We start from the raw sequence: 17,233 nt of genomic DNA, 5'->3' as shown, positions 1-17,233 counted from the left end.
TCCTTGAAAGCGTGGCCTATAAAAATATGGCCTCAGAAGTGATAGGAATAGTAGGAAGGAACAGTCGTGCTATCACCACTTGAGGCTCAGGGTGTCTGCTAGAGCAGACTGTCTGCGTGACAACGTGGAGAACTCAAGTCAAAATTAAGGGAATTTGTTCTTTATTGTTGACTTAATATTTGCATTTAAGATTAAAGGCTTTTAGGCCTGAATGCAATCTCCTTTCCCTAATTTAACAGAAAGGCTGAAGTGCGGAGTATAGTTTAAGATCAAGATAGTTTAGATTCCTTGATAGTTAGGGGAGACAAATAGGTACATCTCTGTCTCCGCTGACTGGGGAGGAAATGTGGGCTCTCAACGTAGTCACTTCTTTTATGTGTCTATAGTTAAGTGGAATGAATGCTGGCACAAGCTTTTTTTAGGTTAATATTAAGCAAAGCACAACTTTTGCACCTTCGGTCCTGTCCTTCAAGGTGTTTCCCTTACATGTAAGGTACTGATATAAGTTAATTCTGTCTGCTCCATGATCATTGTCCAGCAAGACAACCTTCCTATTTCTTTCTCATTTGTGATTCTTCTTTAAAAAGTAAAAGGCATAATGTCAAATACCTAAAATATTTTGGAAAGTGGCAAGTTTACTGTCAGTTGGAAGGATGCTACTTTTTGCATTAATTATATGCAATGTTTATTTTACATCCATATGACAATTTAAGCTTCTACTTTAAGCTGGAAAATGTTCATTCCAAATAAGTCTCCAGTGTTCCCATTTAAACCAAAGTGTCATCATACCATGTTCTCAGCAAAATGCCATTTCCTAATGCATTTAATAATTCTTTTGTTATTAAGTGAAACCAGGTTGCACAAGCTAATATTACCTAGTTTTGATCACAGAAGAGATACCATGCAATACTGACATGAGATAGGAGCCCAAGTATTAGTGTAACCCAGTCATTCCTTTTGACATCCTATCCATACGAATACTTTCTAGTGGATTATGCTTTAGAATTTCAATGAGCAGCTGCTATTTTAAGGAGCTTTCTTGTCATAAAACATCACGGGGGATTACAGAATCCTGTAGCTGATTCAGCTTATTAATTCAAATAAGATCTATTTCATTACAGTTTTATGATGTGAATTGTTAAGGCTTTTATCCTTGCTGCTTGTATCCTAATAATATGATTGAAGACCATCATTGCATTAGAAAATGTAATATGGTATCTTATTTCTGAGCCATCTGTCACACTGGTGCCTGGAAGACTTGGTTATCAGCCATCCTCCAGGAGCCCATGGGAAGTGGTGCAGTGAACTCTTTCCATATTCCACTGGGCAGACGGCATCGTTACCGAAACCATCAGCACTGACACTCATTCAGTCGTCGAGGTGCAGACACAAAAGACCAAATGGTTACATACACTGCAGGCTTGCAGGTCAGGCCCCGCGCACTGGCCAGGCAGGGAGGGGAGCAGATGTTGCTGTTACGGTGTAGTAGCACAGCTATTACAGACCTGCTTTCAGTTTTGAGGAGAACTCTTTTATCAGCTATCTAAACCAGCCTCTCTCACAAGCATTTGAAGTTGGAAAAAGTTAATCATTAGATAAGTTGTCTGTGAGAGCTTGTTTGAGGATGTCTGAGTGTCACAGAAACACTCTTCTCTGATAGAGTCATCCTGAGCAATCTCTTCCATTTTTCCCCTTGATAAGTGTACTCTTGATAATCCTAAGTAGTAACAGCTGGTTTCATGAACGTAACATCTGTGTGTCGGTACAGCCATAGCCCTCAGTTAAGCTGCCCCTATTCCGGTGTTATCTTTGGGAGATAACACAGACTCATTCCCTTCCTGACACTAGCTCCTATAGGTATATAATTAACTTCTTGCCTATATCAGTGATACATTTATTACTCTCCTGTCTTGTCCTGCTATTCAGCTTATTGATTAAAATAAAAAGCAAAACTGCACCTGTCCAGTGCTCCAGGGGAGACATGAATGAAGTTAATGTCATGTGTCTGAGATGAGGAGCCCTCATGGGGCCGTAGGAGAGATTCTTACTCCTTACATGCTTGTATGGGCATATAAACTGAGCCATAACCTGTCCTTAGAGAGAAGAGTGTCCTGGGAAATTAGATCAATCTGGATACTGGAAGGGTTTAGGTATATAATCTCTGTTCTCTTTCAAATGGATCAGTAGATTTATTTATTTGGACATGTATTTCCAGGACAGTGTTATTGATTTTATTCATTTTGCTGTTTCTCGCTGGCTTAGAGATTAAGAAGCGTGTGTCGTGGTTTAACCTCAGCCGGCAACTAAGCACCACACAGCATCTGACCCACTCCCCCCACAGCAGGATGGGGGAGAGAATCAGAAGAGTAAAAGTGAGAAAACTCATGGGTTGAGATAAAGACAGTTTAATAGGTAAAGCAAAAGCCATGCACACAAGCAAAGCAAAACAAGGAGTTCATTCATTACTTCCCATCTGCAAGCAGGTCTTCAGCCATCTCCGGGAAAGCAGAGCTCCATCACACGTAAGGACTACTTGGGAAGACAAACGCCATAACTCCAAACATCCCCGCCTTCCTTCTTCCCGCAGCTTTATATGCTGAGCATGATGTCATATGGTATGGGATATCCCTTTGGTCAGTTGGGGTCAGCTGTCCCACCTGTGTCCCCTCCCAACTTCTTGTGCACCCCCAGCCTACTGGCTGGTGGGGTGGGGTGAGAAGCAGAAAAGGCCTTGGCTCTGTCTAAGCACTGCTCAGCAATAATGAAAATATCTCTGTATTATAAACACTGCTTTCAGCACAAATCCAAAACATAGCCTCATACTAGCTACTATGAAGAAAATTAACTCTATCCCAGCCAAAACCAGCACATTCTCCACCCCTACTGTTGACTAACCAGGTGGCTTTTGCTAAATGTGTATCCCAATGTTTGAATGTCCCAGTACCCATTGCTCTCAGTGTAGTCTTTAACAGTCCATTGTTCGGCTCATGGGGCTTGAAAGGCTCAAGATAACAGATTTAATTGGAATATGCTAGATCGAATTTATAGCTGTTATTGCTGTTTAGCAATTAATTGGCAGGCTCCTGTGCTTGCCATGGGGCTTGCTTGCCTTACTGTATATTAGACTCTAGTGCTTGCTAGTGGCTGCTTTTTGCTTTCGCTGCTTGTTGTACTGCTGTACTGCTTATCATCTTACCCTGCTGTGCCTGGGAACATTTTGGTAGCAGCAATGGCCATGTGCCTGGGCTGGCAGATAGCCAGGGCATCGCTCCTGTTTCTGTGCTACTGTACTGGACAGGCTGGAACTCCAGCATGAGCTTGAGTTGAAGGGACTGTGACCTGTGGATGAGTCCATGTGGGAACAGGACACCCCAAAGCGTCTGTGGCCATGAATATGTCTATGCCAGAGCAGGTGCCTCTCGAAGCACCTGTGGCTGTGGTTAAGTCTGTGCCGCAGCAGGTGTACCTCTGAAGAGATTGTGGCCCAAGGATAAGTCCATGCTGGAGAAGGTACACCTCGAAGCATCTGTGGCTGTGGATAAGTCCATGCTGCAGCAGCTACACCTGGAAGCATCAGTGGCTATGCATGAGGTCATGCTGGAGCACCTCAAAGCGTGTGGCCACGGATAAGGCCACGACAGAGCAGGTACTCCCCTGGAGGGACTGCAGCCATGGTTAAGGCCATGTTGGAGCAGGTTTACTTCTGAAGGGACTATGGCTGTGGGTAAGGCATTGTGGCCCATGGAGAAGGCCACGCTTGAACAGGTGCACCTCAAAGCGACTGTGGCTGTGGATAAGTCTATGCTGCAGCAGGTATGCCCCTGAAAAGACTGTGGCTCATAGATAAGGCTGCACTCAGAGCAGGTACACCCCTAAGGACTGCAGTCTGTGGATAAGTCCAAGCCGGAGCCGGGGCAAGGGAAGGAGTTCATTGCAATGTTAAACCCTGCGGTCTGGTCCAAAGGGGACAGGGGTGGAGATTGTAATGGAAATACATTTAAATTGTTGTAAACTGGGATTTGAGTTGCATGTTATGGGAATTACTATAGCAGGAACCCCTTGTTGCTAGCCAGGCTAGGAGCAAGGGGAGGAGTTCATTGCAATGTTAAACCCCATGGTCTGGTCCAAAGGGGACAGGGGTGGACATTGTAATGGAAATACCTTTAAATTGTTGCAACCCATGATTTGAGTTGCATGTTATAGGAATTACTATAGCAGGAACCACCTGAACCAGTGGAGAACAAGTCTCACAAGAAGCAGTGCAAATGCAGCAGTGACCCGACCTGAGCTGGCTTTGGTCCCCAATAACTCCACGCAACACACGATCTCTCCTGTCCTGAGTGACCACCATAACAGATGGAGCCCAAAGTCATGGACTAAATGAACTCAATGGACATTTTGTGGACATTTGTGGACATTTTATGGGCATTTTATGGACATTTTATGGACATTTTACAGGGGTGGTCCATAGATTAAGGGAATGATATCTGTGTATTATATCAAAGGATAGGAAGGGGGGTGCTGGTTAATGAGGTGGTGTTGGATAGCGTGGTACCTGAGCATGACATAAATTATATGGAATAAGGGGTGGAGAATGTGCTGGTTCTGGCTAGGATAGAGTTAATTTTCTTCATAGTAGCTAGTATGAGTCTATGTTTTGGATTTGTGCTGAAAGCTGATTCTCTCCCCCATCCCACTGTGGGGTGAGTGAGTGAGCGGCTGTGTGGTGCTTAGTTGCCAGCTGGGCTTAAACCATGACAGTATAAAGTCTAATAATATGTGGTTTTCTGTTGTATATGGCAGTTAACTCCTTTTCAAAACGCTCAATATATTGCCTTCTTCACTCATTCAGACTCAAGTGAATGACACATAAGGAGAGGTCTTTCAGGGTTACAGGTCTTTGAACTCATTAATATTAGCCATCATTCATGTTTATGACACTCTTCTTACAATGAATTCAGGATAGCACAACTGTGATGTTAACACCATACATTAATATAACACTTTTATAAAGTCCTATCCTTTGGAAGAGGGATGATTTTTAAAGTAGATCAAAAGGCTTAATTATGTGTTTCATAGTATAGCCTGCACAGGACTGAAGGCAGCCCTGGTATATATGGGAGCACTGTGTAGTGGGTAACTGCTATTGCATTTCGTAATGCAGAAGAAAATAATGGTGGGGTGACAGTACCTAGAGCATCCTTCTCTTGGTAAATCTGTGTCTGTCCTTTGCCTTGCTGAAAGATTAAAGAAAGTCATTCTTGTATTCTTCAGCTATAATTTAATTTTTTTTCAAGATAAAACCATTCCAACACACTGTGGACACAGCATTTGTTATCAGGTTTTTCCTCAGTCTGGTAGGAATCCAAAAATATTTGCAGTCTTCAGGAGAAAAAAAAAAACAGACAAAAAAAAAAACCCACCAGCTTTTCTATTGTTTTTAATCTTGCTAAATACCTTTCTCTAGTTCTTTAAAAGGCGTGAAAATGTTGTAGAAGCCAACCTGAGACAATCTATTTAATTTTTAGAAAGTATGTACACCATTCTTTAATTATTAGAAAGTGTGTGCACCATTTTTCTCCACATAAGAACTTTTCCAGGTGTTTGAGGAGGGGGATCAAACAAGTGAGGCCTCTGTAATCTGTAGTCACTTTTGTAAATCTTGGCCACTGTGCATCACATAGATCTGAGCAATGAATTGGGAATGTAAATGTAGCTCTAAATGATTAAGAAAAAATTTTTACGTTGCAGACCAGGGAAGTAAGTAGACACTGAGGTCTCCATCTGCAAACACTATAGTTTGTCTTCTTCAACTCTCTTTAATTCTTGCATATTCCTGGAAAGCATCTTACTTTACCAAATATGCCATAGGAAGCACTTACATATCCAAAGGCAAATTAAAATCTATAGCCTGACAGTGTGATATATCCCAACTGACATTTGTTCCTGCAAAACCTTGATGTCTTCAGCCCCGGAGCATACTTTTTCAATGTAGTTCTAATTTGCTACAATTGACAGTTTGTGAATTATTTTCTGAAGTGGTTCTCTATACATAGACAAAACATACCTTCTGTTGCATGTTACAGAATGAATACCTATATGAAGGTGTTGATGCAAGAGTTATAGAATATGAGGACAACAGGCCCCTCTTAGATATGTTCCTGCAGAAACCAATGGGTTTATTGTCCCTGCTGGATGAGGAAAGTCGATTCCCACAAGCAACAGATCAAACACTTGTAGGTAAGTATATGGTCTATTCCACAGTTTTGCAGGATCTCTCCCCATTAGATTTCTGTTTGGCATGTCCAGTTTAGGCTATATGATAGTTATGGTTTTAGTGAGCCCACATTCCAGTGTCACACTATGTTTGAGGGAGGCATGCATGCAGGGATGGATGTGTCTTTGAAGTTGATAGAGAAACATCGGGAGTACAAATGAACCTAAGCTGCTGATCCAGGTTTTGAATTCTCCTGCCTTCAGGAATTTTTAGCTGCAGGGCTTGCAAGATAAAGATCAAACTAGGTTCATATGCCAAGAACACTGTTTTCAAAGTTGAGTCATGTTCAGCTCTGAGATTTTTGATGAGCCGTATCTGAACAAGAATTTTAGTACTTTTTAAGGGTAATGGCTGCAAACCTGCTTCAGTGCCTTTCAGCAAATTATGCTTCCTGGTTTTTTGCATTCAGAAATTAAAATTAAAAACCTAAATATGTTGTAATTCAGATCCTGAATGTTTCAGTGCTGCTGAGTAGTTGCAGTGTTTTCAATGGGGTTTCTGTGCAGATAAATCCTTGGTTTACTCATTTTTGAATGTGCAAAGTGTCAGATGAGAGTTTTAACCAACACCCAATCACAAAACCTAGTAACATCCAGTAACAATGCCCATGCTAAAGCAATTCTATGAGCTTGTTGTCTTTCTATCCTTATACTTTTTAGTCTACAGTACAGAGGCCCTCAATCAGTTGGTAAATGTTTGCTCACAATTCCCCAAGGAATCCTTAGGAAGGATTACTACATAGTTTCATATAGGAAGATCAAAAGCTTAGAAAGGCAAGCAATTTTCTGAGGTCACACTGAAAAAAAATGGTACAAAGTAACTAACTGATCCAATAGCTTCCATATTCTCTATCCAGTGCCTTTTGTACAAGACCGTGATGGTATCTTTGTCCTTAAAAACATCAGAGTCTGTTTTGTGCCTCTGCATTGTCCGAGAAGTCAGGCAATATCCTTAAAGGGATACAGCTTCAGAAGACAATTACTGTAAGCTAACTCCAGTAAGATAAGCTTTATGTTTCCTTTCAGAAAAATTTGAAGATAATTTGAAGTCAAAATATTTTTGGAGACCCAAAAGAGTAGATCTAACCTTTGGGATTTATCATTATGCAGGAAAGGTAAGAGACCTAATGGTATTAGTTGGGGATTGTGGGATGGTAGAGCTGGAAGGAAATAGAAGAGGTCAGCTGGGTTGGTTCTCAACCTTCAACTGTTCAGGCCTGATATGGAAATGTTGGCAGTGCCTTACACATCAAAAGTAAATTGAAAAGTTATTTTCCCTCATTAAAAAAAAGCAATATCAGGAGTGTATTTTTCTTAAATGTCACCAGGTAAATGAACTGAGTGTATTATAGAAGAACCAAAACATAACCATTATGTAATGCAACTCAGTGCTCTTCCCCTTAGTTCCTCCAAGTCCTGTGCCATGCTTGTTCCCACTGCTTCAAATCAGGATCCAGCTCCTGGATTTTCTTTCTCTCTACTACCTCCTACACCCCATGAGCCTTACTTAGTTCTGTACCTTGTCATCAGCCGGATAGATAGTGCAGACCCTGCTTTCTGCTTCATTTGATGAGCACCATCTTGCCCTCCTGTACAAGGTGTCTTGCTGCACATGCCTTTCAAACTCAGGAGGAGTTGCTGACGCGCTGCAGCAAGGTGCCACTGGTCACCTGAACCTTGCCTTGTGAAAGCAGGAGTTCCCACCTCCTTTTGAGCTCTTTTAAAGGGTGTGGAGTGGGTACTGCTGTCTCACATAGGAAACTATGTTGGGTCTGTGCAGTGCTGGAGCAGCTGGCCTGGAAAGAGGCAACATACTGCCCATCAGCTGATGGAAGATAACTTGCCCCTTGTGTAAGACAGCCAGCCACAAAAGGCCTGCAGTAACTCCTCTGAACCTTATCTCCAGCTGAATTACACTTTACCAGCAGAGCATATCTCACTGCTGAGGAGCAGAGAGCCAGCTCTCCCTGTACCATTCCTGATACCAGCCACTGAAGATGGGGATTCCACCAATGCCCCATCAGCCCTTTCCAGCTTTTTCATTAGGCTTTTTCATTTTATTCTACTGTTTAACGTATATCTCTATTGCTCTGATGTAAATTCATTACTCCTAGTCCTGTTTAGTGTGGAACTGGCGAACAATTTATTTCCTCTTCCTTTATAAGCCTTTTTTGTAATTTAAGACTGTTACTGGGTTGTTTTGTGAGGGTTTTTCTACACTAAATATGCCAGTATCCTCTTCCCTTCTTCACAGACCAGGTTTTCTTGTGGGTCCTTTACAGTATCATTGAGCTAGAGCCCTGGAGGTACATTTTGAGTTAGGTACACCATTCCTGGAATTTTTAGAGAGATTTCAATTGCCAATATGCAGTTTGTGATTTTGCAAACTTCCTCTACAATTAATACAGAGATCTCTAGGAAGAGTGGTAAGTCCTGCAGCCAGTACAGCACGATATGAATGGGACAGAAACGTTGTACAGTCATGTGGGTAATCCTGTGTGATATGGTTGAAATCAAGTGCATTGTTAATTGTCCGTTTACACATGTACTGGTGTAAAGGAGGACTACAATATACTTGTCTAGGGATAAATCCACACTGGGTAAAATTTATATTAACATATCTGCATTAGGGAAAATAAATGTCTCAAGCTACTCCGGAATAATGGATTTGCTTTTAGTGATCTGCATCATAATGGTTTTCAGTATTAAAAAGTTAGAACTTTCAGTGATCAAAAGAAAGACTGTAAGCAAGAGAAAACCTGATGGCTGGACACATGCCAGAGTGCTTAAATTTACAATTAATTTTCAAAAGCCCAGAAGATGCATAAATGCACTTTTTAAACAGGTTCTATATAATGCAAGCGGATTCCTAGCCAAAAATAGAGATACCCTGCCAGCTGATATTGTGCTGTTACTCCGATCATCTGAAAACAATCTGACACGACAGTTGGTAACCCATCCTCTTACAAAAACAGGTATTGCTATTGTGGTAATCTTCTTATTCTTCTCTAGCTTTTGTGATGACCACTGCTAGGTTTCATATCACCATTTGTTGATGACATTATACACTTTGTGGCTTAACTTTCCAACCCTAGAATCTATACAGAATGGAGCCCCAGCCATCTCAAGCTGCAGGGGAGGGATTGGTCTGGTCAAGTGCCAAGGAAGTGGTAGAGGCTTCTTTCAGGGTCCTCTCTTCAGGGTAGGGGAGCAAGACAGGGAGTGGAATGCATCTCTTGAGTTGAGGACTGAACAGAAAGGATCGGGTAAGTCACTGGCCTTTTTTGGACAGGGCATATATAAATTGCCTGTTTTGTCTCAGTGCAGAATCACAGAATCATAGAATCGTTAAGGTTGGAAAAGACCTGTAAGATCATCAAGTCCAACCATCAACTAACACCACCATGCCCATTAAACCGTGTCCCACAATGCCTCGTCCACACGTTCCTTGAACACCTCCAGTGACGGTGACTCCACCACCTCCCTGGGCAGCTTGTTCCAGTGTTTCACCACTCTCTCAGTAAAGAAATTTTTCCTAATATCCAGCCTAAACCTCCCTTGGTGCAACTTGAGGCCATTGCCTCTTGTCCTGTCACTCGTCACTTGGGAGAAGAGGCCAACACCCACCTCTCTGCAACCTCCTTTCAGGTAGTTGTAGAGAGCGATAAGGTCTCCCCTCAGCCTCCTCTTCTCCAGACTGAACAACCCCAGTTCCCTCAGCCACTCCTCATAAGACTTGTGCTCCAGACCCCTCACCAGCTTCGTCGCCCTTCTCTGGACACACTCCAGCACCTCAATGTCCTTCTTGTAGTGAGGGGCCCAAGACTGAACAGTGCCCCCCCCAAGTACAGGGGCACGATCACCTCCCTGCTCCTGCTGGCCACACTGTTTCTGATACAGGCCAGCATGCCGTTGGCCTTCTTGGCCACCTGGGCACACTGCTGGCTCATCTTCAGCCGGCTGTCAATCAACACCCCCAAGTCCTTTTCTGCTGGACAGCTTTCCAGCCACTCGTCCCCAAGCCTGTAGCGTTGCATGGGGTTGTTGTGACCAAAGGGCAGGACCCGGCACTTGGCCTTGTTGAACCTCATACAGTTGGCCTCGGCAATTTTTCTCTAAAGTAGTAGAACCAACTAGAGAACCAAGGCTGGGGCTTCTAACATCTGCTGCAAAGAATGAGGAGACAGTCCTCTATTTCCCCCATCTTTTAGTTCTTTACAATAGGTAACTGATAGGGTCCTAGTAGTGAGCCCTTCCTCAGACAGTTCATAAGTTGGGGTGGAGGAGTACAACTTGCTCTACAAAAATTACTCCTAAGTTGCACCTTAGTTGAACCAGGTCCTTGCACAGGGTCCTACCTGCCATTTTAGCATGATGGGTAAGTCTCCTTACAAGCAGTTTGCTATTGTGTTGTATTACTCCCTGTGTGATGGCATTGATGCCATACAGTAAGTACTTATAACGTTACTTTCGTGTATAACTACATGGGAGATGCACTTGTGCTAGAACAGAAAAGATAAATTGGAAGAGCCTAAGGGAGATTTCTCTAAAATGTTATCATAGCTTACAGAAACTGAGGTTTTGGCAAGGTTCCTATTCTTCACAAAGGGAGCTTTGCTGGTGGAACGCAAAATTTGGTCTTGAAGGTCTATTTTAAGTCAATGTTTCTGGGAAAACACTGAGCTCGATGTCCTTGCCTGAACTTTTTGACTTGTTGATATCTGCTATAATACTGAACTATAATTTCTGTAGAGCCAAAGTCAGGGCCCAAATAGTCCCAAGAACTGATCCCAAGTCTTATGTAATGTTTTGCAAGATAACTCTGAAGGTTGTTTTAGTCATCTTGTTAAATATTATGAAACACTGTATGTGGCCTTTTGAAACTGACCCAAACCATCCAGCCAACTAAAAGTTAGATTTCTGATCTAAGTTATTCATCTAGAACTGGTGGAAATGTAGAGGTTTACCCAGAGTCCAACCCATCTTGCCTATCTCAGATGTTTCTCTTAAGATGGGATAAATCTCCTCTGAAGGTGCCTCTCTCCACTGAATACAGCAGTGATCCTGTAGACACCTCACTTTCAGATAGCTAAAGTTAGGTGTGAGTAATCCTCTCTTTCCTTCCCACCCTGTGATATTCAGCTAAGCCCAAGAGAGGTTTCGCACTTGGTATCATCACATAATGCATGACACATTAGCTCGGCATGCCGTATATTTGCAGCTGTTTATCCACCTCTTACTCCCCCTCTTACTGATAGTAGCTGAGCACAGAGATATTACAGGCTCTCCCAGTGAAGAGTGAGATTCCAGAGGTGTTATGTTACTAGCAGAAGCAATGGCAGCATGCAGCAATGGTTGGGCTTTATCAACATAGAGTGACATGATGGAAAGCTCAGCAGAATTTTCATTACTCCTTTAGAAGACCAGTGTCTGTGTAAACCACTCCAATGCACCTCGTCCTTTAAGTCATCATAATAAAGGTATCACTTGATTAAGAATTCCAAGGTTAGAGTCTTAAGACTATGTCTATGCTAGTAAACCAAACAGGGCCAGTGAATAGTAGCTGAAACACTCCCACAGGATTGCCCATTCTGATTAATTGTCAGCATGCCTCCCTGGGACAGTTTTGGACCATGTCAGCTATCAGTCTCCCAGAAATACCCAGGCACACTTCAAGAGAAAGCACAGGCCAGCGATGGTTTCCAACAAGCTCGGTGGAAACATACAACCTTATTTTTACCAGGAGGTTAAAAAAGTAGTGAAGTATAGAGTTTAGCTGTATAGACTTGAGTCATGCCATGTCACTTGCCCTCAGGGCCAGAGAAGGATTTTTTTTTTTTAACTAATATATATGTAGCCTTAGAACTAGAATAGTACAATAACATCCATAGGGTAAAACCAAATGGATGCTCTAAGATGGATCTTTCATACCTTCTGCAGCAGTCTGTTTGTTTATTTTTTTGCTCTAGTAGGTGACCTAAGTGCTGAAGGAGGAAAGTTCAGCCCATGTTCCATCTTCATGCAACTTGTCCAGAGCTTGTTCCATCCCAAGGGTGAAAGGGGAAATGAGGACATACTCCGAAAAAGTCAACGAGCGTTATAGTCATATGGTTACGCTGGGGCACGAATAAGGTGGTTCAGTATTGTGTCTAGTTTAGCTGAGATGTAAGCATTTTGGTAGGTTGCTTTCTTTCATCTTTCCATAGGTAACCTGGCACACACTAAAAGCAAAACTACAATCAGTTACCAAATGTGGACCCCCCAGAAATCAATCAGTCATACAAAGGTAAGAAAACTGATTTCATCATTCTTCATTGAACCCTAATTTAAACTAAAAAGGCAATACTGTTATTGGTACTAAAAGTAAGCAAGTAACCCCTTCCTTGGTTTTTCTCCCTCTCCTATTTTCTTTTCTGTTTAGCTGGATATCTTTGTGTTGTGCAATTCATATTCCTTCCGTGAGGTAAAAACCTAACATTTCCCTTCTTTCTGGTTATAGTTTTATAACAACTTCAGGGGGAAAAAATATTATTTCCTAGCTGTATTGTAGCAAAAAAAGAAATTAAAATATTGGTGTGGAGTATAGTCATGTTCCTTAGAGAACTACCAAAATAAAGGTGATTATGAAATAACAGACAGGACCTCAGACATTGTCAGGTTATTTGTGGCAGTTATTTAGATGCTCCATTATCAAACTGTGTCTTCTGTGTGTGAACGTTTGTGTATTGTGTAGCAAAGTAATGTAACATACTGGTGTAATTGATTTGTGCTAGTGATCATGCTGTCACTTTTTCTGTTTAGAATCCTTTTTTTTAATTAATGTTGTACTCTGAGGGGTGCTTTGTTGTGGCACTGGAAAGGGGACTACAGGCTCAACAGAGATAAAAACTGTCATTTTCTTTCTTCATCTTTATAGAATGAAGCAGGAGATACCGGACATCATCCAAGAGAGACAACCAGCATGAAAACACAGACAGTCGCTTCTTATTTTAGAGTAAGATATCAGATCTTTTAATAATTTTTTCTAGAGTAGAATGAATGTTTATTCTTTCACCTTTTGAAATACACCTGTTGACTTAGAGTCAACAGTGATCCATTCAGAGTTTGTGAATGGCATATGTTGCAGCGGCCTGTGCAGTACAAATATCTAGAGGAGATAGTAATGTTTCATCTTTAATTGTACTTGATTACACAGCCACATTTCTGTCATGATTATGTATGATGATTGATACTAACCTTTCACTTCCTTGTTTTTTCACCAAGGGAGATAAAGGGAGCTTGGACATTAGTGGTATAGCATTTAAGAGTTTAAGAAGCAAGAGGGCAAAGTTAATTTGAAGCAGGAGCTCCAGAGAAAGATCTTGATGGTCACTGCTCAGAAGCTGTCCTGAGTCCATCCTTGTGGCTCCTTCAGCAGCCACAAGCACTGGCTGTGCTGCTAGTCCTGCAGTTGAAAATAGCTGTGAAGAGCATTCTTTCCTCCAAAGTGGTGCACAGAGTTGGTACACTTGGGCTCAGCTCTGAATTTCAAACTCTTATTTAGTCATTTCTCCCAGCAAAACCATAAAGATGGCTGAGGTGATGTTCATGACGCGTAAGAGTTCATTTACATCTATGACCGAGGACAATAAGGAGCAAGATCTCTGTTTAGTAAATACAATTGCACAGCTTTGTGGGCTGCAAAGGATAATTTCAGCCTAGATATCATGGTGGTCCAAAGCTGCATGGTGTTTTAAAGTTCTAGATGGAAAAATTTATTGAATCTCATTCAAACCTGCTCATTCGAGCATCAGAGGCTGCAAATGAGTTAATTATATTTACAGTTTTCTGTTATTATTTTCTGTAGTGGAAATCCCTGCTCAGATCATGCGAGCTAATGCTCTTAAATAAAGAGTCAGCTTCAGCCCCACTGGTTTACTCATACGCAGAAATCTATGGGTGACTGAGAAAAGCATCTGCCACCTCAGACTGAGTGGAAAAAAAAAATATCCATTAGTGTGTCCTACTTGTTTGTGTTCAATTGGCACACTAGTGATGAAACTAACTAAGCACTTTGCTGCATGGTGCAGCATCTGTCCAGAATGGAATTGCACATTTTAATAGGAAACATATGGCTCTTGATAACCTACACTAGTTTCATGTATCTAGCCTACTGCTGAACTGCATTACCTCCTGGCTGCCTCTTTCTGTTGAGTCAGGTTGAATCTGGAGGAATCACAGAACCACAGAATCACTAAGGTTGGGAAGGACTGTAAGATCATCCAGTCCAACCATCAACTAACACCACCATGCCCATTAAACCATGTCCCACAATGCCTCATCCACACGTTCCTTGAACACCTAAATGAGCCTCTTCATTTGTGTTTTACTAAGATCCTCCCATGAAGCAATTTTACAAAACACCAGTCAAGGTTGTGTACAGCCAGATTCACCTCTGTTGGTATGGGGAGCTACAAACTGCATCCCCTCCCCTAGCCTGGTACCCTGGTGAGGTGGGAAAAGTGCAACTTTGGAATTGTGATTTGGTGTACTACTACTTTTGCCCTAGTCAAAAGTTTTCTCTTGTCAGGGCACCTGTAGTATCACCATCAGCCTATACAATGAACAGGACGTGCTAGATCAGAGCAGTTTAAGCAGCCCCTCTTCTGGGGTGGCCTTAGTTTCCTCCAGTCTAATGAAGGGACGGCAATATTTACTGGCTTATTGCTCTTCCAATTCCCATCTGTAGATGGATGATTTACTCTCTGGGTGAATAAGTATCTTCAAATAGGTGACAACAAGAAAAAGTGGGCTGTAATTACCTAACAAGGCTCCAAGAGAAGCAAGTAAGTGTAAGGAGAATTTCTATCATGTGTTAGACATTATGGAAGTTTGTGAGAATGTTCTGGGTGGAATTTGGTACATCCATTTGGAATCAGTGTTCCTCTCAAGTAGTATATGCTAGTAACTTAGAGATCTTATCAAAGCTAGAATTGTTGTTGGGTCATTTACTTCATCTACGATTAAAGTACCAGCTTACTGAAATGTAAATGGGTTTGGACATGATTCTGATCATATGAAGTAAAATCTCAGCTACACATAGACTTGTGTACAAGTTTTACAAATATCCTGGTGGCAGATATTTTGTTACTTTCTTGCAGTATTCTCTGATGGATTTGTTATCCAAAATGGTCGTCGGCCAGCCTCATTTTGTCAGGTGCATCAAGCCAAACAACGACCGGCAGGCAAACAAGTTTGATAAAGAAAAAGTCTTGGTTCAGCTGCGTTATACAGGAATTCTGGAGACAGCAAGAATTCGAAGACAGGGTTACTCACACCGTATACTGTTCGCTAACTTCATAAAACGGTAACATTGATGTGAAGAAGACTTTTTCTCTCCTATCATTGCTACCCAGTGTTTGCTAAGCATCAGCGGTGTCTTTGGTATGGTCTTTAAAGAAAAAATACAAGACATTTCCTGTGACAAAGAAGATTACAGGCTGGATGACAAAGAGTAGTTCAGGCACAGGATTAGTGACCTGTTTTGGATTGGTAGGGGAAGATGATGCATCTTAGGATGGTTGTTTCAGGCTCCCTGTGCATTTAGGTAAAAATTGTCTTGCTTATAATCTGCAAGTTTTCTTTAAAGACTTGAGGTTTAGAAATGTAATGCTTCAAATTAAAGCCGAGAATTTGGAGCAACAGCATCCAAGGAGCACTACCGTTTCTCTAGCTCCTAACATTCAGCATTGTGCAGCACCTGCTTGTGCAGGGTGGATGATAATTTGGTATTGCTAGTCTAGGGCTGAGAAGTTCATCAAGTGCATAATTTTGTTCAAAATATAATTTCTAAGTATTAGTCACTTGTTAAGAAAAAGAGTAATGAATTCACTATAATTTCATAATTCCTTTAACTATCTCTTCTTCCTCTGCCCCAAAAAATTAATCCTGAGCACTTAATCCATATTTCTTTCTTACACATAAAGACCCTGAGCATTTGCCTCAATCAGAACTGAGATTTATGGAATGGAAATTGAAACTGGGAAGGAGCAAGCAACACCCATTCAGACAGATGCACTTAAAAGTAATAGTGGACTAGAAATGGAGAGCTAGCAGCAGAGAGCTGCAGGTGCATGAGGAGAGAGAGGAAGGACAAAGTGATGTTTTTATAGCACTGTTTCTGGAAAGAATAATCCTGGGACTGTTCCTGTTTTGGAAGAGTACAGCATGGGAAAAGGTAGTTATCACTCCACCAAGATGTGCTGTGGCTTTTGGTCACTGCTTTTTATAAAAAATTAGGAAAAAAATAGAGGAAAGCAGTGAACATAACAAGGTAGCTCTCCAGAGAGCATGCCCCTGATTACAGTGAGGCTGTGCAGATCTCTGGCACTGAGGATATGGCCCTCAAACAAAAAGGGATTTTTAAGTATCTATCTCCTTGTCTTTTTTTTTCCCAATAGTTAAGAGTTACAGGTAGACCTGGGATAATGGCAAAATTATTTTGTTAGAATAAAAATAAGCCAATTCATTGTGTAGTAAAAAGAGGGGAAAAAAGGAGCTGTAGGAATTGGTGATAATGCAGGAATCAACATTGTCTCTTTTTTTATTATTCCATGAGGAAATTGTTACTGTTATTTAAAGTACAACCCAATCTTTGTGTATAAAGGCTGAATAACAAGAAAAAAGCAGAATATACTGTCAGAAAGCACACATAATTCATGTCATTTTCCTGAATTAAAAAAATGAGATAGGTATCGTTCATTTTGTTATGAAGCATTTTGGAAAGTCCTGGAACACAAAAGAACTTTCCTATCCAGCAGCTGAGCTGGTACATTACAGGTAATTTTTATGCGTGAGCATCCTAACCTCTTTTCCTAGTCAGAATTAATCCTGAGTAATGAGTTTGCCAGATTAAATGCTTACATATGATATGTCATAACGGTACGTATATGTTCCGAAAGGATCTGCAAAGCTGAAT

The 17,233-nt window shown here is 41.5% G+C and overlaps 1 protein-coding gene across 2 annotated transcripts in view; it reads left to right on the top strand.

Annotated features, from left to right (window-relative positions):
* MYO3A (myosin IIIA) overlaps positions 1–17,233 on the top strand; it is a 119,250-nt gene that overhangs the window by 77,014 nt on the left and 25,003 nt on the right. The window contains exons 19-25 of one of the 2 annotated variants that reach the window (XM_059818685.1): positions 6,087–6,240; positions 7,303–7,391; positions 9,122–9,251; positions 12,483–12,562; positions 12,698–12,739; positions 13,193–13,270; positions 15,417–15,622. In XM_059818685.1, the coding sequence (XP_059674668.1) occupies positions 6,087–6,240; positions 7,303–7,391; positions 9,122–9,251; positions 12,483–12,562; positions 12,698–12,739; positions 13,193–13,270; positions 15,417–15,622 (779 nt within the window). Of the gene's footprint in view, positions 1–6,086; positions 6,241–7,302; positions 7,392–9,121; positions 9,252–9,371; positions 9,543–12,482; positions 12,563–12,697; positions 12,740–13,192; positions 13,271–15,416; positions 15,623–17,233 lie in introns of both variants that reach the window. The other variant, XM_059818684.1, reaches the window with a different exon arrangement.

The sequence above is a fragment of the Gavia stellata genome, chromosome 6 (genome assembly GCF_030936135.1).
Source record: "Gavia stellata isolate bGavSte3 chromosome 6, bGavSte3.hap2, whole genome shotgun sequence".
NCBI lineage: Eukaryota > Metazoa > Chordata > Aves > Gaviiformes > Gaviidae > Gavia > Gavia stellata.
This window is presented reverse-complemented; position numbering and strand designations above follow the sequence as displayed.